General features: G+C 46.5%; 2 protein-coding genes and 1 long non-coding RNA gene across 3 annotated transcripts in view; 1 reads left to right on the top strand and 2 right to left on the bottom strand.

Moving 5' to 3' along the window:
- Positions 1-620: 620 nt before the first annotated feature.
- Positions 621-3,647, bottom strand: Dlx1 (distal-less homeobox 1). Its single transcript, XM_052181160.1, has 3 exons — positions 3,178-3,647; positions 2,324-2,523; positions 621-1,181 (listed from the first exon to the last, which is right to left on the bottom strand). Exons 1-3 carry the CDS (start codon positions 3,488-3,490, stop codon positions 927-929), a joined length of 768 nt encoding a protein of 255 aa, XP_052037120.1. The 5' UTR covers positions 3,491-3,647; the 3' UTR covers positions 621-926.
- A 4,541-nt stretch (positions 3,648-8,188) lies between these two features.
- Metap1d (methionyl aminopeptidase type 1D, mitochondrial) overlaps positions 8,189-19,070 on the bottom strand; it is a 70,136-nt gene continuing 59,254 nt past the window's right edge. Inside the window, exons 6-10 of the mRNA XM_052182686.1 lie at positions 17,554-17,717; positions 10,795-10,892; positions 9,565-9,612; positions 8,632-8,710; positions 8,189-8,508 (exon numbers count right to left, since the gene is read on the bottom strand). Of these exons, the coding sequence (XP_052038646.1) occupies positions 8,430-8,508; positions 8,632-8,710; positions 9,565-9,612; positions 10,795-10,892; positions 17,554-17,717 (468 nt within the window). The 3' untranslated portion in view covers positions 8,189-8,429. The remainder of the gene's footprint in view (positions 8,509-8,631; positions 8,711-9,564; positions 9,613-10,794; positions 10,893-17,553; positions 17,718-19,070) is intronic.
- On the top strand, positions 17,681-18,886 carry LOC127685453 (uncharacterized). The gene is made up of 3 exons (XR_007977874.1): positions 17,681-17,741; positions 18,135-18,199; positions 18,571-18,886. It is a non-coding gene; the product is annotated as an uncharacterized LOC127685453 (long non-coding RNA).

Here is a 19,070-nt window from a genome sequence, read left to right as displayed (position 1 = left end):
ATATATATATATATATATATATATATATATATATATATATATATATATATCTTTCCTTACTTCGTTCTTTTGTTGTTATTTTTAGTAATTTGGAACATGTAAAATGCAAATCATTCGGCTTCCCCTTCTCCAATCCAGCCAAGTACAAAAAGTTACTGTGTACCGTAAAAGCCGCTTTCCCGTCCTTGTTCCCTCTTCTGGTGTGTCTACCGTAACTAGTGTGTTTGGACAGCGCCCACTCCACATCCCAGAGAACTTGGAATTGGCCAACACTCAGCGTCAGACGAAGTCTGTTTTTCAATAAATTAACCCCCCTCCCTCTGATTTCCCCCATTTCCCAAACAAGCTACACAGATGGTCAAGCAGGGTCCGGAAGAAGACCATTCAGGAAAAAGCGGTCCAGGATTCGGTGATGGGCTGCCGGCAGACCGGTGTGGCTCAGACCTGGTGACTTTCTGGAGAGGCCGTAGAATGAGGACAGCAAACACACGAGGACCTTGACTTCAGCGCACAGACAGTGCAAAAAGGAGACAAAGACGGACAGAACCGAAAAAAGAGCATATTTCCCCTCCTACGTATTTTTTTTTTTTCCTGATAGTCTCACAAAGCTGAGAGTCTGGTCGGGTCCAGCGGCTTGTCTTGTTGCACTGGCTGTCTCCAGTGGCTGTGCCTGCGCTTTTGAGACTACTCTGCTGTCACCGTGGCCCAAACAAGGTTAGGGCCCAGAGCTGAAAAGTCGCTGGGTCAAACTTTTAGGGGCTCTGCCTTCACTGTTCCTTTTTCTTTTAGTTTTAGCGCCCCCGGCCCCCTCCCCTGGGCCCTTCTCCTCCCGGCCCAGGGCATGCGAAAGGGTGGATGAACCTGGAGGCAGGAGGGGCCAGGCCAAGGGAGAAGGGCAGGAAGCGGGTGAGTGCGAACTGATAACCTCACATCAGTTGAGGCTGCTGCATAGCTTCTTGGTGCGCTGAGGGATACCATGATGTGTAGCTGGGAACGTAGGAGCCAGCGCTGCTGCCAGAGCCCTTCCCAGACGAGGAGTTCGGATTCCAGCCGGGCGGTACCGGTGGGGAGCCGGCAGACAAGGCCCTGCCGTTCGCCAGTGCGCTGCCCTCCAGAGCTGCCCCGCCTTGCTTCATGAGCTTCTTGAACTTGGAGCGTTTGTTCTGGAACCATATCTTGACCTGCAGGATCGGGCGACAACGTGACTGGACTGTGACCACTCAGCCTACCCAGGTCTAGGGAGGAGAAAAGGGACGGGTGGACTACAATACCAGCCCTCCTTGCTTTGGAAAAGCTGCCAGCTCCAGGACGGAGGGGCAGAGACCACCGCCACCCCACCCCACAGGAGAGCCAAAGGCCAGAAAAATGAACCCCAGGTCCCGCCGCTGCTGGCAGCCTTTAAAGCAGTTCTCAGAGACAGGGATGAGAGAACAGGGGAGAGCCAGGCCTTGGCTTGCAAATGATTTGGTGCCACCTGGGCTGACCTCATGCAGCACAGTGCAATAACAATAAAGAAAATGTTAAACCTAACTAGGAATGGAGGACATTTATTAAAATTAGATCACTTTTCCTTCACAGCGAAATTTCTGCCTTTGGATGAGTCGAAGGACTAATGGAAGAGGCTACAGCGTCTTTGTTCAACTCTTTAGACTCAATCCAACTTTTTTTTTCTCTTTCCCCCAAAAAGTGTATTTGCTTTCCCCAGCCCTAACCTAAATCTAGAGACAGACTCTGGAAACCCGCATCAGCCTCGGTTTAAATGCCTACAAACTGCCCAGAGTCTTAGAGAAATGCAGGAAGGGAGAAAAAAAATCTCACTTTTTTTCTTCTTAAGGATCTGGAACTTGGGGAGTGAAGGGCCAGAGGGAAGGATCCGCCTCTGCTACCTCACAAGAAGAAGGAGGTGAGGGAAGCAGGCTTAGGCCCAGGATCCGAGTGATTAGTTACACACTTTAAAGGCAAAGGAAGATTAAATCCCCCTTCTATTGTTCCAGTTGTTCAGGCACGTGTGACCTCAGAATCTCCAAACAAAACGTCTGGGGAAATCCTTCCAGTTCCCTGCCTGATCAGAAGTCCAGGGACAGAAGACCAGGTAGCCTGCAGGTTAGAGTAGGGTCCGAGCTAGGGCAAATAGTGTGAGGGAGGAAGGGGAGGAGAGACGTTGAAAGTCAGAGGTGGACACACACACATACACACATACACACACGGGGGCTGGGCGGGGGGGGGGCTGTGACACCTAGAACCAGAGGCCCAGCGAACAAAAAATTTGAAGCCTGGGGCTCAAGCCCAGCTCTGAAAGCTTTTTGGCGGAGCGGCCAGGTACCTGAGTCTGTGTGAGTCCCAAGGAGGCCGCCAGCTCCGCCCTCTCGGGCAGAGCCAGGTACTGAGTTTGTTGGAACCTCCGGTTCAAAGCCTGCAACTGCAAACTGGAATAAATTGTCCTGGGTTTACGGATCTTTTTCCCTTTGCCGTTAAAGCGCACTTCCCCGCCTTCCACCACGGTGCTCTTCTCGGAGTCCGCCCCTGGAGGGACAACAGAAGCAGAGACCCTGGTTAAAGCGGCACTGCCTTTAGTGAGGAGGGGCGAGAATGAATGTCTGTGGATGGCTTGGCAGAGGCAGGGTCCGGAAAAGAATGTTCAAGAAACCCTGAAAGACTTCGAAGCGTCCCTCAAGGTCCGAGCGCAGGTCCCTGGCTGCTGCAGACAGAATTGGGTCGTTCCCAAGAGCACAGCTATTGCCTTTGCAGAGAAAGTTTGCTATTTTTTGCAGGCGGTAGTTGAGGTTTAATTACCCTTAATTGCATACATTGTTTATAGCGCTACGCAATAAATAATTACCGAGACTAATACGTGCACATGTGGGTTTCTGTTTTCCAGCAGGGCATTGTGTGCTCGGCGCACCGAGCGGCCCAGAGGCCCAGCCAGTGCCAGGAGACGCGCTCGGATTTATCCTTTGCTGGACAGTTGTATATTGAATTGACTTATAATTTTTTTCCTTTTCAGTGACAAGGATCCACAGATTGATATCCGAAACCTCTACTACTTCCGCGCCTTCCCCACCCCCACCCACCTCTCTCTACCCCACTCTCTCTTGTCTTTTCTCTTTTCCCCTCCCCTTCTCCCCCTCTCTCCTATTCTCCTTCCCTTCTCTCCTTGTCCCTGGCAAGCGCACGTACCTGGGTCCTCCAGGCGGCTCTGGGCGAGGCTGGCGCTGCCGGGGTAGGACTGCACGGAACTGATGTAGGGGCTGGACGCGTGGCTGCTGACCGAGTTGACGTAGGGGTAGCCCAGCGGTCGGGAGAAGGACGAGGCCGAACTGTAGGCACCGTCGGGCTGCGAATGGCCCGCCGAGTGTAAACAGTGCATGGAGTAGTGCCCGTGGGACATGGGAGAAGGAGACATTTGCTGGTTGGGCGGCCCAAACTCCATAAACACAGCCTTGCCCGACACGGGGCTGTTGAGACTTTCTGGCATGGTGGTCATGGTCATCTCTTCTCGCGGGGTCTGGGTGTGGGTCTTTCTCTCCTCTGCTTCCCTTTTGGGGGTCTCTATGTTTCTCAGGACAGGAAGGAACCCAATTTAAGCGGAACAGGGGTTTTCACTTTCCATTCATAAGAAAATGGAGTTTGTCTCTTTGAAAAGTCTAAGCATGATGCTGCCGAGCTCCCCAAACTCGGTTCAAAGCTTTGACTCAGCCAAGGTCATAAATATTCATGAGCTGGTGGAGCTGATTGGTCGACTCTCTTGCATAATCACCGGGGATTGGTCCGAATAGCTCGGGCTCCGCTGGACTAGAGCGGGCGACGCGGCCCGGCCAGGGGAGAATCGGGTCCACACGTCCCGGCCGGGGCTCCTTTGCAACAGAGCGCGCGGAGCGGGACGCACAATGGGCTGCGGCGTACGCGCTGGGACCTCGAAGGCGCGCGACTCCAGCCTCCCGCCTCCCTCTCGCGCTTCCCGCCCCAGAAACCAACCAGCCGCGCCCTGCCGTCGCCCTCCCCCTTGCTGTCCCCACCCTTCGCCCGCCCCCAACGCCTGGGACCCCGGACCACTTCTTCTTGAGGTCACCTAGTCCGGTGCAGAGCGCCGTTCCGGAGTCCGGCCGCGGTCTCTGGATCGCGGAGTCGCGCACTGGGCGACAACCCAGGTAGCCTGCAGCCAGAGGTCCTTCTGAGCGTCCGGTGCCTAGCTCAGCGCGCTCCAGGCCGCGCCTCCCAGGTTGGGGTTCTCTGGACCACATCCCGGGGATCGGGTTTTGGGGACCCTCTGGCCCAACTCACTCACTCGGCCGCCGCCCCGCCGTTGCCACCGTTCCCAGGGGCTTGCTCGCATCTCTCCAGGCCCAGCTGGCCACTCCAGTTCGAGGCTGCACGGGTCTGATCAAAGCAGTGTGCGTGGAGAGCCAGGAACCCGCGCTTCTCCACCCAGGAAAGGCGGCCGTACCGCCTTCCCCCCCCCCTTTTCCCTCCCAACCTTCCTGCCTCCCCCTCCCCTCTCCACTCCCCCCAGCCACGCGCCCGGGGCTCACTCGCCCCGAGGGCGCGGCTCAGCGTGGAGTCCTGAGGGCCAGCGATCGCCTGGTGGCTGGAGCGTCGAACGCCTACCAGGTGGTCATTTTCCGACCTCCTGGGGGCTGGCCAGGGTTTGGGAGTCCTAAAGAGACACCGAAACCCTCAACAAATCCAGATCTGTGATGGGCTTGAATATTTGTGTTTAGATATGCCCCCTCTGTTGCCCAGTCTCTTCCTCACCTCCAGTGGCCAAAGCTGGAGCCTCCAGGCCCGAGTTGAGGTGGGGAAGCTGATGAAGGAAAGAGCTGCCAAGGCTTCGTCTACCTTCTGGATACAAGTGTTGAAAAGTGCACAAAAGGCTCTCTCGCTCCCACCCACCACTACTACCACACAGCCACCTCGCGTGGCGCGCAAACTACGCTGGTTGCTAGGGACTGTTGGTTCCCAATCCCGCCAGCCCCACGATGAATCCCAAATTACTTTGTTAGGTAATTAGAAAGTGTTGATAATTATTTCTTTCATAATTTAGCGGTGTGACGGGGACGGGGTGGGGGAAATGATCTTGTGAAAGTTCACACGTGCACACGTATTAGTTACTGATTCATTTGATTAAATGGTAGTCTCAAGTGCTCAGATCCGCAGCTGAAGGCGCCCCATTAGCATAACACTGATGTTTAATTTTCATACGCATAATTAGCCATATATTTAACACTAATAGCAACATGCAGCCTTCCAGCGTTAAACAGCCCGGGGATTTGATCTGGCCTGAGCTGAACCTTCGCTGCGGCACCTTCCCCTATCTGGAGTGCGCAGTGATCACAGGAAGACCTCTGTAATCAAGCACATTTTGGCAGAGGGAACACCAATAAAAATGAACATTCAAAACAAATTACATCGGTGATGTCGTTACAGATATGAGTACAGGGGATTCATTCTCATTCTCCTCTCTCTCTCTCTCTCTCTCTCTCTCTCTCTCTCTCTCTAACTTCTTCAGCAGCAGCTCCTGCTTGCAGACTTCCTCTTCTGCTTAAAGGCATGAGGCTCTGCGCAGTAACATTTCATACAGCATATTGGTCGGAGCAAAAGAGAAAAACAAAAGAAAGAGAAAACAAAACAAAACAAAAAACAACAGTCAAAAAAAATCTGTAAACCAATAAAGGGTTTGCCAACGCCTGATAGGTTTTTTTTTTTTTTTTCCTTAATCGCCAAACCACACGGTGAGGCTTTGTAGCACCAACCAAGAACTCCAACTCGGCTCAGCTCGTCTTGATCTTCCTGTTGTAGTCGTGATTTTATTTGCTCCTTCTTAGTGCCTGTTTTGGGGTGTGGAGTGCCGTCCCGTGTGTGCCCAACGCAGCCGCTTGGATGCCATCTGATCCGAAGGTCTCTTCGCCTTGCGGGCCTTGCCCATGTAAGTGATCTCTGCGGTTGTGCGCCGGGGTTGGGATGGGGAAAACTAGACTGGTGTCTCTTGGAACTTAGTGCAAGGTAGGGGACGTCTAGGACTTCCTAGGCTGCACTGCCTAGGACGAGTTTATCCCAGCGACTGGCTGGGCTGAGAGCGACCACGGGTCTACTAGGTCCTTCCACTTAGCGGAGCAGACCAGGCTGGCTACTGGGGACCGGCGGCGCGATGGGGTTTCAGAGCCTGGCATCATTTAGAACTCAACAGTGTGTAGGTGAGGGAGCGCACTCCAGAACTATTTCCTAATTCAAGGAAGCAAGTCTGGGGAGAATCTGAGTCGGGCCCCTGAAAGAGTGCACAGGCGTCAGCTAACTTCAGGAAGTGAGATCTTATCTCTACGTTGTGAGCCCCGAAGAGCATTCCTCTAACTGACCCAATTCTAAAGTGACACACCTGTTCCAAAAGGCTTAGACCAAGTATGAAAGGAACTTGGAATTTCTCATTGGTCCTGAAGGTTCCAGATGGGGAGCAGAAGTCACCTCAGGAGCCAACAGCTTAGGTGGTAGCCAGTTTACTCCTCCTGTCTAGAACCCCCCGAGGCTCAGGGTTGGGTGTCAGGTCAATTTAGTTGGCCAGCTGATGAGGAAGTGGACAATAGGAGGCTCTTAAAAAAAAGGCAAAAAACAAAAACCTACTTCCCAATCTTCAAAGAACGTTAGACAAAATTCCTTTAATTCAAGTTTGTTTCCTACAGAGCTGCTGAGTTTAGCAGCACAGGCTAGATTACTAAATCAGATTATATACCTTCCCCATAAATACCTCCACCTGCAATAATTGCCCCAGTGGTTGGTAAAATCCTGTGGTCCTAATAAAACTATCCTTAGGGGGACCTAAGAGTAAACTGATCTGCAGATAAAAACACCACACGCTAATCTGATTGCTCGAGAAAGAAGTGAAGTCATTCTCTGGCAAGTGTCTGTAAGGCAGCTGGCCCTGCTCCTCTCTCTCAGGAATACGGATGCTCTGTCATGGTCACCGCTCCAGTCTCTGAGCCTCTGCCTGGAGAATTCCAGAGCACCTCAAAAGTTTACCAGTTGATCTTAAAAATGCCCATTCCTTCTTACCCTCAAACAAACTAGGTTTAGAATTGCCCCCCCACACACACACACACACAAAGCTCTGCATCTCTACATGTAGAAAACTGATCTGGAGAGTTGGAGAGTTGGTTACAGAGGAGCTGAAAGGCGGAACTTGTCCTCAGCTTCCCATCCCCCCCTCCACGGCTCTGGCTGTCCTGCTAACTCCCTGTGGGGGCCTCTGTGCTGTCAATCCTGGCAAATGTAAAATGTCTTCGGCTCCCCCAGACGACTCAAGTTCTACTAAGGACACGGCCACCTGGCCGTCTGCATGAACACAATCCAGAGTTCATAGAGCCACCAATGTTCTGGACCTCTCTAGTCATTCCCAGAGGGGACTGGCTTCCTGTGAGGCCCAGCCTAGCCCACCCTGAAGGTAGGTTCGACAGATCCCTGACAGCAAGAGAAAGCAGAGTGCTTTGGGCAGGAATGGATTTCTGCTCCTGAGGCAGGTAGGTCCTGCAGACAAGTCGACCCATAGTTGAAGCTGAGAGTTCCAGATGAGGCCAACTAGGCCCACCTTATCTCAAATGTGCCCGGTGTCTCCTCCCTCGGAGATCCTGGGAACACCTGATTTGTATAGCCCAGGGAGCAGGACTATAGCCTGTACCAGGACTGCAGTCAGGGGAGGGCAGTGTAAGGACTAGCTGGGCTCTGAACTCAAGAGACAGACATCTAAAGAATGGGGTTGCAGCTTATAGTACAACATATGATGTGGTGTGGGGGGTCAGGCTGGGAGGGGGGCTAAGCATGGCTGGGTGCCAATGAAGAGCCTCAGGGGTTTGCAAGGGTTCTGAACTGCTCACATCTTCAGAAAGCCTTAACCTGTGGTCCACAGCCAAGAAAATGTTTGGAGGCAATGCTTCCTGGCTCATCCTCTCTGGGGCAAACCTCAAGGAAGAGGAAATTGGGGTAGAAGCAGGTGCTTGTGTCTGGAAGTGCCCCCCAGCTCGGCCATTTTAAGATCCACGGGGAGGGAGGGGAGAACCAGAGCAAAACAGATTTTGAGCTAAAGGGTTCTGTTGGTTTGTTGTTGTTTTCTGTCTGCATGCATGTTAAAGTTTGGAGATTCTAAAACTAATCACCTGTTCCTCTCCCTCTGTAACTGTCACAAGTAAAGACTAGACACAATAGGTTTAGGGGTTGTTTGTTTGTTTTTGTTTTAACTTGGGCAGAATTCGGACAGGGAAAGGGCAAACCACCTGCCCAGAAAGGGGGGTTTGTTTTTCTAGCCGTAAGGGCTGTCCTGTCAGACCTGAGTCCCCAAAGCAGGCCCTCACTGCATTTTCCCCTAGACACTGCAGACTTCTGTGTGGCCTGGGATTCCTCAGTCTTCCAAGGTCTCTTTAAGAAGAAAGGCGCAGGGTCTCGGGTTCTCAGGCTTCTTGTGGTAGTTGGGTCAGTATCTCCGCTCCCCTGGGCCTGATGAGGACTGTGTGCTCGAACTGTGCAGACCTGAAACACACACACGGGGGGGGGGGGGGGGGTGCGGGGGGGGCGGGGGGGGGGCTGTCAGGATACTGCAGTCTGCCTCTGGCTTCCCTTCCCCCAGCAATTCACAAAACACAGGGCAAACACCTCTGGTTGTCTAGTGAGACCACGGTCCACGCGTCCTCAAGAATTTTAAATTCTGGGGAACCTTCAGTGATGATTGGCTCTGTAGGAGAGAAACTATTTAGTATAGTAGATATTGTTTCAGTTGGTAATGGGGGGGGGAAGGTTATACAGAGGCCCCTCCTTCTCTGAGTGTTTCACCCACAGTTTGTGTTGTCATCTTATAAGGGCTAATAATTGATGCTGCTTACACAGTACACTACAAACTAAACAGTAGGGAGAGGAAATGCAACATCATTAAAAAATGTATGAAGTTGCCTGGTTCATATTTTTTTTTTTTGAGAAAGAAGGGCATTTTAATCAAGCCTTAATTAGGACCCTGTGGATAATAACTACCCAAACACCAGTCCCTCTTATAAATTCCAGTCAGTTTTTTAAAAATATTTGAATTTTTAAAACACGCTTAAAATGTTCATTAATCAGCAAATAACAATTTTCTTATTTTACTCTAATTGCTTCTCCATTAAGTCCTACAGTCAGAACTAGGAGGCCTTGCTGGCCCTAGGTGATTGGAATTTGTTGGTGACACCAATCATGCCATCAGCCAGGAATGGGCCGCCAGGGAGCACATGCCACTCGCTGACAGAGAGCAAGGGACTTAATCGCCTCTAGTTACTGGGTGTTAATGAAAAAACAAAACAAACAAAAACCCAAACAGCACATTATGCCGGTAACAGAATTAGAGGTGGGATGGCGGCCGTCTCCTAGATGTGTCGGTAAGTATCTGATTTAGGAAGACGGGGCTAGAGGATATTATTTAATCACATTTACTATGCATCCAAATTATTTCATTATGCTGATTAGCTTCATTAGTCCTCTGCAGGACTTGGAGCCTCAGCGAAGGCCAGTCTCTGTCCGGGGCCCAGCTCCCCACAGAGGAGACCAGCACCTATTTACCTATGGTGAAGGCCATGCCCTCCTCCATGGGCAGATCATTGTCATTTGCTGCAAAGCAAACATAGAAAGGTATGAGAAAAGGACCGAGGAGAGAACAGGGCACAAGGGGGGAGTCGGGCTGCTTTTAAAACACTTGGCCATTTTGCTTTTGAAAATGTTGGGGTTATGGATACTGGATGAGCCCCACAGGGTTAAAGGCAGGGCTTGCGGGAGGTGAGGATGCTTCACCCTTTGTGGTACCTGTGTCTTCAGATCCCACTCACTCTTTAGTAGTTTGCCAAGGCCTGGCGGTTACCTCTCTTCACATCTGCTGTCCCCTGTGCCACCTGATGCTACCTTTCCTGGTCTCCCTAGGTCCAAAGGAAGTCTTGGGAGAAAGCTTCCAAAGGACAGCTCCTGACACGCAGGATGGAGCCAGGGGCAGGGCTCCGCTCTTCAACAGCTGCCAGCATTGGCACTGGCAAGGCACAGGGAAATGGGGACCTCTTCTGAGCTGCCTCAGGTGGGGGCTCTTGGCTCTTGGTTCTGCAGGGCCTCCATGGACTCTTCCAGAGACTTGTCCTATCTTGAGTACACAGGACAAGACATGGAACTATCTCTCTCTTAGCCCTTGTTCAAATGTGCACCCCACCCCCTGGGACTCCTCCCCACAACTGCTTCCTTCCTACCTTAACCCAAATCCTCCCACCCCTCCTGGTGGCTGCTGCCTTCTCTCTGCAGGGTACACACCCAGCCAGTGAAAAAACCGGACTCTGGGGAAGGAACACAGGGGTGGGCATAAACCAGAAAACACTAAAGAGTACATGCTGCTAAATGCATCAGCTGTCAACGCTGTGTAGGATGTAGTGAAGTTTAACCACAACAGTCAGCGGTTAGAAAAGAGGGTAGAGAAAGAAAAACAGAAAACAGTCCTGTGTGCACGCTGTTGGGACGGCAGTGCAGTGGGGTTTTGTTTGCAGTAACTTTTTCTAGACAAACATCCCTTCCAGCCATGCATCCTTCAGAAGACCAAAACCAAAATAAACCTCATTTGGGAAATGTGCTGAGCTGTAATTTGACAGCACAATGACATCCTGGTTAAAATTAAGTAGATAAGCTCTCACTCCTATACAGGTGGGGGTGGGGTGGGGTGGGGGAGGGCATAGGGGTGGTGACAATGTGGATTCAAGAGGAAAGAACTTAGAGGAAGACTGATGTCATTCAACAAACTGCTTCCAAACGAACTCTTACCGTGATGCCAAATTTCCGGATGTCCATGAAAGTACGATCCTATCCCATGTCCCACAAAATGTGGACAGACTTGCAAACCATTCTGATGAGTTATGCGGCTTTAAAGTGACCAAACGACATCTAATTTAATCAAATGTTTTAGTATACATTAAGATTTAAAAATAAAATCACTTAAAATAGTCTCTGAAAAAGAAAAAAAATAGTTCTATTTCAAGTCTGATAATAGCATACAATGTACACTGACATGCACACACACACACACACACACACACACACACGTGTCTGTAACAGAGCGCCCCAAACTTACCTGGTTTGGATGGCTTTGTGGGTAAAGTTACTACTAATTCAGTCTCCGAGTATGACTTTCTACTTTTATGATTTCCTGAACTCTCATCTAACTAAAGTGTTAAACATTTTCTAAACAGACACAAAAGATTGTCTTGTTTTTTTCCTTTTTCCCCCCAAAATTGGTGATTATTTTAGAGTTCTACTTAAGATACCTATCATTATCAAAGTTCACTAGCAAATATTTTGTTGTCACAGTGATATTTAAATGCATTCATATTGGACCCAACAACACATGCAGATGTGTTGGCTTCTATCTATCCTTTTCAATTGTAACCTAGCACATAGAACCCAGCCCTGAAATTGCAAGGATGGGGAGCCTCATTGTTGAGATCGGGGGAATTTGGTTATTTTTGGGAGTGCCAGGTTGATAACAAGACATACAACACTAAGGATTTGTGTTCTCAAGTGGGCAGAGGGCATGGTGCCTGTAGCCCTGCCCATGGCAGTGAGCAGGTGCTTATGGGAACCATGACTGCAATTCCTCCCAGATCCAAACACTCTAGTTCTCAAACTCATTTCTAACAGACTCTAGTTCCGGCTCATCCAGACCCTCCCTTCTAGCTAACATCTTCATGAACCATCACATCTACATACACTTTTGAAAATGTTCTTTTCAGCTGCCTCTGAATTCACCAACCTCAAGCGCACGTGCCACCATTCCCAGGTTAATTTCTAAGAACGTTTTCAAGCACTCCCAGACTCTTCTCCACATAGACAAGGGTGTCCTTGAAACCAGCAGAGAGGCAGCAGTGCATGGAGATTTAGTTTTGATGCAACCAGGAGGGCAGAAATGGATATGCTAAGCTAAGCAAGTGCCACAGAAAGGAGAAGCCAGCCTTCTTCTCTGGAGCTGTGCTTTGGGGTCCAGGCTGCTTCATAGACCCTGGGCTTGGGCCAGGAGGTGTTTTTGGAAAACATCTTCCCCACAGTGTCTCTCCTAGTTCCACACCACGTATAAACCAGAGGATGGAGAGGAGATAGAGAAAGAAAGATAATAACTCATGACAGCCTGAATTAGGATTTGTTTTCTACAGGAGAATGAGTTCTCCTAAAACCTGTGCATTGTTAGCTCAGTCCCAACAAGCCTCAATAATTTGAAAAGCATTTCAATATAAAGCGTTCTACTGTTTATTTGTTGTTGTGTTTTGGGGTTGCTTTTTTTATTTTTTTATTTTTTGAGGGGCAGGGTTTCTCTGTGTAGTCCTGGCTATCTTGGAACTTGCTTTGTACACTAGGCTGGTCTCAAACTCATGGATCCACCTGTCTGGGATCCCTGGGATTAAAAGCATCTGCCATTACACCCAGCTAGTATTTTCTTAAAACACATAATAAAATAAAATACTAGTCTTGTTTGTTTGTTTGTTTGTTTGTTTGTTGATTTATTTTCCATCAATGATTCAACTGATTGGAAGTCTTCATGGGTACACCTTAAACATGTGGCAATGGTAATCTTCATTTTGATTTACAATGAGAAGAAAGGCCACTCTAAAAACCCCTTGGGGGTTCTCCCCACCCCCACCTCATACCTCTTCTTCCTCCTTATAAAAGAGGCTATACAACCACTAAGGAACTAAAGGTACTTGAGTGCCTTCTCCTGCCACGCTTTGCTCTCTGGATCCTGATGGAACTTCTGGCTACAGTACCCCAGAATCTGCATCACATATGCAGGCGCTGGGGGAGGGGAGCTGGGTACACTCCCCTCAGGCCTCTGGTTGAGCACGCTCAGCTCCCCCCCCCCCCCCCCCGAAGCTAAGGATGTACTTCTGTTCATGTTGTCTCCGTTTTGAATTTGTAGTTTTCAACACACACTCAAGTAAGATAAAATCGCATTAATGTTCTCAATCACTGTTTGAAAACATGTGCTTTCAACTACTTCGGAACATACGTTGAGCCCAGACTCTTCCCCTGGTTGTGGAACTTAAATCTGATTTTGGAAAGACAATCCAAATGACAAAGGAAATCAAATTCTACTTCTTCAATGGGAAAGCAGGTGCTAGTCATCCCTAATGCGACAATAGGACGACCATGGGGTGTGCACCTACCTCCTTAACTCAGTGTTGGGGGGAGAAGCTGGAACAGAGAAGCAGGCAGACCCTGAGAAGTCAGGCAATTGCTCCCCAACACCAATGCACCATAGAAACACTGCTGTCTCTCAGCACAAGGGTTTTTTCTTGCCCTGAACATTTCACAGATGAAATTCTTTTTCTTGTTGAAGTCTATAGAAAATAACTCTCCAGGTGTTAGCTCTTCTGTTCAGATTTTCTCTAGCTAAAATCCTTTAAGACAGGGCAATGTCGGTCATGAGACCCACACAGTCAGGACTGGATGGCTTTCAGAGGGACTGCTGAGGGAGAGCTGCGTAAAGGTAGCTTTCAAACTCACTTTTCAATTATACCATATCATGACTGTCCATGGCTCAGTTACAGTTTATAGGTGGGAGAGAAAAATTCCTTTAAGGAGTTTCTTGTAACTTTTTTTCTTCAGTTTAATTCCATTTTGTGAAGCAGTTAAGACTCCTCTTAATATAATATTAATATTGTATTGTCTAAATAAATACAACTTCTTAACACATTTCAAGTAATTTGTGTGACTAAAACCACATTCCCCAAGAGGGCAGAGGAGTACTGTGTTAAGTACACACTCTTAAAGAAATGTGCACGTGGAGGTTTTATTAGCACTTTCAGATGAGTCCCGGGAGAACTGAGCTCAGAAGGTCCTCATCTCTGCAGAGACAAGAATACCAAAAGGCAGCTGATTTGATAAGTTATGGAATTTTACCTTAATCTTCCTAGGTTTTCAGTCCAAACAGTAGCCTCTAAATGGAGGAATGTAAAAGCCACAGACCCCCTCTAATGACAGGAATGTTTAAGTACAATTAGTTATATTTTTGAAAGCCAACAACTGTTTTCCAATACAGCGGGACATTTTATTTTATTTTTATTTTTTTGTTTCAAGCTTGATCACAAATTACTGTATTTTTCTTACAATAGTGCTGAACTTTTATTTGAGGTTCTCTGTTTCTAAAAAGCAGACATGATGGATTGAAATAAAAGATAATTTATTGCAATGCTTACTTTCATGTGCAGAGAGACGCAGTGTAATTGTAATTTACAGTAGCTGTCAAGCAAAATCCATCACAGATGACATTAAAATGACTTATTTTGCCTGAGCCACTTATTGTTTAAATGTGCATAATCTAATAGAAAGAGATTATTTTTCTAAAAAAAATCTGCTTTGTATTGTTCTAAATTAATATCAAAATATATACTTATGAATTAAACATTGAAAAACCCCATTTATTGATAGTTTCATCATGACATCTCCAAGAGTAAGTTTAAATTATTTTGGAGCGAACTGTCACAGATTAGTGACGAATGTGGCTGCATGCTCGTGTTCCCCCCACACGTGTGGATAATACAGGGATGGTCGTGGAGCAAACGTGGTTAGAGAGCGGGTGTAATAGCACCATGAACGAGAGATCACTGAGAGTCGCTCGAGAAGCCAAGGGGCACAGAGAAAACTGTCTTCCTGAAATCACACTGACTGACACTTCTTTAGAGACACCCTTCTATCCTTTAGGTTTCTGAGCAGGACTTCAGGTCTCAGGAGCCTCAGGGTTGGAGTAGCAGTCGAGATGTTGCTTGGGTGTTCTCAGAGTCTATCAGTAGAAGGGGGTTATGGCAGACAGCGACTGACTATCTTAAAGAAAGGAGACCCAGGTGAAAAATGTTTGTAAACCTTTGGTCTGTAAAGATTTCAAGTACTTTTTGGCTCAAAGGTGAATCTCATTTGTTTATTTACTCCTTAAAGATTTTTTTTCCTGAATAAGAAAAGGCGAAACAATAGATGTCCAGAACTACTGCTGTAATCCACCAGAACAAACATTTGTCAGAATCGGGGCCAGCCTTCCTTGCCGGCGGCAGCAGACATAAACTATCTAAATAATGAAATGCATTAGGGTAAGAGTAAAAAGTTCATTGTCTGTTATTTTGCACATAGTTCTCTGGGTATAGTTGTTGGGGCTGATCTGGTTTTCAAAGGAGCCAGTTCATGCAAATTCATACGCTGCCCAAACTGACCTTCGCGTCCAGATAGCTAAAATCCAATGTCACTTTGAATTCCACTCTTCTTCGATGTTGCTTTTTTTTTTTTTTATGTAGCTGGAATTAATGTAGTGAATATGTAATGAAATGCATTATCCTGCATGGAGATTTATCAGATTTTCCGACTGAATGCTGTGCTTTGCAAGGACTAGCTGGAGTTCACCTGCATGTTGGTGTGGCGTGTGGCTCTTTTTTGTAAAGAGTTAAGTCGTATACAAAAAGGGGGAACAAAGGTCAGCGCCCAGCCACCACTTGAATGTGAGATTTTTCTTTTTATTCCCCTTGATGTATACTAGGCTCTGTGTTATTAGTCTTAATGATGGAAAATTGTAGTGTTGATACAAATCTTTTTTTCAAAGTCGTAGGCGGGAGCTCCATTTGTTAGTAAGTTTTTTTGTGGCTAAAAGCCATGGACAGTACATTTATGTAGCAGTAAAAGGCCTGGATGCTCTTTCCATAGCAGAGCTAATTATTCCTACTGTGACCTTACTGATCTAGCCGTTCCCAGTACATCTCATCTGCACACTTGCTCCTCTGTGTAGATGGTGTCAGGGAATATGAAAAACCCTATAATGAAACCATTTTCATGATGGAGAAAGGCTACTGGAGTTGCACTTGCTACAAAGAGGCTCAATTATATGAGTAATTGTGATAATTTTCTACATTCATAGCCTTCAATGGGGAAAAAAGAATGAGAGCCACAAAGGAAAATTACTTTAACAAGAAAGTACAGAGAGTAAAAATGGAAGAAGAGACAAAAAAAGGGGAAAAAATAACCAGAAAAAAAAAGTTTAAAAAATAGATCTGGAGGGAGGAATAGCAAGACAGGGAGAACAACAGAAGCTCGAAAGCCCATGTGCAGCTGTGTTGTACAATTAAATTGAATTTTTTTTTCTGCAGTTGATGAATGTGACTACTGCAAATGTGCCTCTGTAGTTAGCTATCATTTGTTGTTCCGTGACAGGAAAAGGATAATTACCTCTCAGAGAGAATCAAAGGCTGACATGCCCTTTAGACACAGCCATGAATGCAGAGCTACACAGAGTGCCTGAATAAGAATCCAGTGTTCTCTGCCCCCTTCGACTGAAGAATAAATTTTGTTAAAATGCAAGAGCGCCACCAGTAAATTTGTTGAACCCTAGGTGTTCAAAAATATGAGGTGCACCTATCGACTCATCCCATTTGCAAAAATAAAACTGCATTTTGAATTCATTTCTATTATATTCGTGGACAGTAAGATAGTGAGATATGCATTAAATTTCTTTTCCCAGTAGGGGTCTGATTCAACATTTCCTATGAAAGAACAGAGAGAGACACTATCCTTTTTTCCCAGGCTAGTTAGCCTATAATTTAAAACTGTCAAAAACACAATTTTGTTCAAAGTCTTCAATAAAAGCTTCTCAGATATAACCCAAAGAGATTTTACTAAAGTTTGATTCAGACACTGTTACAATATTTTTAAAGCCATAAATACATTTAACTGATATTTTACTGCCTTTTTTCTTAAAGTATTTGAAGGCGTACTCAGAGAAAAAGACAGCATCTTTTCAAGGTGACTAAGTCTCCATCCTTTGGGCCAACGGGATGCATTCAAAGGCTTGGGCTCAGATTAATGAGAACAGCACTTTAAAGGCGACTGGCCGAGCATCTTTAACAAAATGTGTTACTTTTAAATGAAAACACATATTCTGCATGTCTACTTCAAAACATTTAGAGTTAAAAAAAAAAAAGATCTGAAAGTGGGAAACAAATTACAAAGAAAAGTCTTGAATTCAGAAAATACACTCATACTCTAAAAGCAAGCACAGAAAAACTCTGGGAAAGTAAACAATGTTTTATAGAAAAAAAAATGACCCAGAGAAAAAGGGACACAGAGCGGCCTCTTGGGCTGTTTCTCAATCTCAGCTCACACCTCTGATCTTGGCATCACGGGCTGCTGCCCTTCTTTCCTTTATAGCATGGGTTTGTTTTTCCTCTTTTCTCACTATCCAAGGGCTGGGACCATCAGCCCCTCCTTAGGTACCTTCTTTCACATTTGAATAAAGAACATCACAGACCAACATGCCAAGCTAAAACAAATGCAGCCACATAAATACTGCTCACTGCTCCAGTAAGTTTCCTAGCTGACCCCGGTCAAAATTCACTTTTTTTTTTAAGCCATTTTTTTTTCAAGCCAGGAAACAATATTGCAGCCTGGCAGTTCACATGCTGATATCAGACTGAATGACGACTGTGAATCATATAACATGTCATCAGCTTTTACACCAAGCCACCAATAACCTTTGCGCCATTCACCGACCCTCCTTACCTGATTGTGTTTCCAATTACAGAGAAGGGAGCCCCGGCTCTGCAAGCCGCAATCGCTTCGTCTCTGCACCTCCTGGCGACCTCCACTAACTTTTTACCACTTTCATCCACATTGCCCACCAGAAAGGTTTCAGAGGTGTCTCCATGGTAGCCATTGTAATAGACCTAAACACAGGCACACATTTTAAGGTATGTCCTTTTCTGGAATTCCATTCTCCTAAAGTCTATATCCTGTCTGTTTATGTATTCAAAATATTTATTACCTTCTCAGAGTTAGTCTCAAGTTCACATATTAATTAAAAACCACCATTCTGAAATTAGAAGCTGAAACCATGTGATTCTGCAACATATAAAAACAAGCAAACGACCAGCTCGGCCTCCCCAGCTGTGGGATTAGTAATGCTATTGTAACATTCTGTCCCCTCAGCCTATGTCTGAGAAAGCAAACACTACGCTTGGAAAAAATTAGTTACCAAATACATTCACCTACAATGACCACAGTAGTTTTAGAAAATTAAGTATTTAGCGTAGTAAAACGTGTCCTCAGTGTTGTAAGGATTTGCACATTCTTTTATTTACCAGCTCTGCACTTAGAGATGGCACACAATGACAAGAAGAAGTAAGACCCGTACGCCAGCACGGCAACGGTGAGCAGAACGACTTCATGCTAAGAACTGAAGAGGGTGGGCGCAGTAAGGAAATATAAACATTCTACATCTAAGAATGGAGTTTGAATCAAATGTTCTAAAAAAGCATGATGGTGGCCGGAAACCCTCAGCATGGATTTTAAAGAATTAGAACATTATCAAAAGCAAGCTGAGGGGTAAAACCACAGAGAGATAATTGAATCAGCAGAAGAGCCATGTGATCTTACCCACCTCAGGCTCATCATGAAAACCCAATGATCAGCATGACAGAGGGACATGTGGGGGCACAGGGGACTGGATGGCTTGACCCTTGGACATGGCGTGGCATTTACTATTTTGCAAAAATGTATCCTATCTAATTATGTTCACAGTTCTCTTCCTAAGGTGGAACCTAGAGATGATGAGAAGATCTATTTATTTAGACTTTTCTGAGCTGATGTCACACCCGGACACTGTCATGTAATGAAGAGCACTACACCAAACGGCTTCACAGAGATCTCTGGCTTCTAAGTCAGGAAACCGAGGCACATACACACACAAGGTGTTTGAGTTCTTGGCGCACAGTACAGAGTACAGAGGTATACCCCAACCAGTTGGATAGACTGGTGGCTTCTTAATCCCCCCACAGTAAGTCATGCTTGCTAACTGATTCCCACTTATATTCCCTTACAGAAAAACAAGCTTTTGCTATATACAAGAATTTACAATTATAAGTTTATTAATGTAAGTGTAGTTATTCAAGAAATTTTGTAACTATGTTTTTAAGTAAAATGTATTATTTAAATTCATTGAACTTGCTATTTCATAGTACCTTAAAATTAAAATTATATAGGCATTATTTAGTGTGTGTGTGTGTGTGTGTGTGTGAGAG

The sequence above is a fragment of the Apodemus sylvaticus genome, chromosome 5, assembly GCF_947179515.1.
Source record: "Apodemus sylvaticus chromosome 5, mApoSyl1.1, whole genome shotgun sequence".
NCBI classification, from domain to species: Eukaryota; Metazoa; Chordata; class Mammalia; order Rodentia; family Muridae; genus Apodemus; species Apodemus sylvaticus.
Note: the sequence above shows the minus strand (reverse complement) of the source record. Positions and strands in the feature narration are given on the sequence as shown.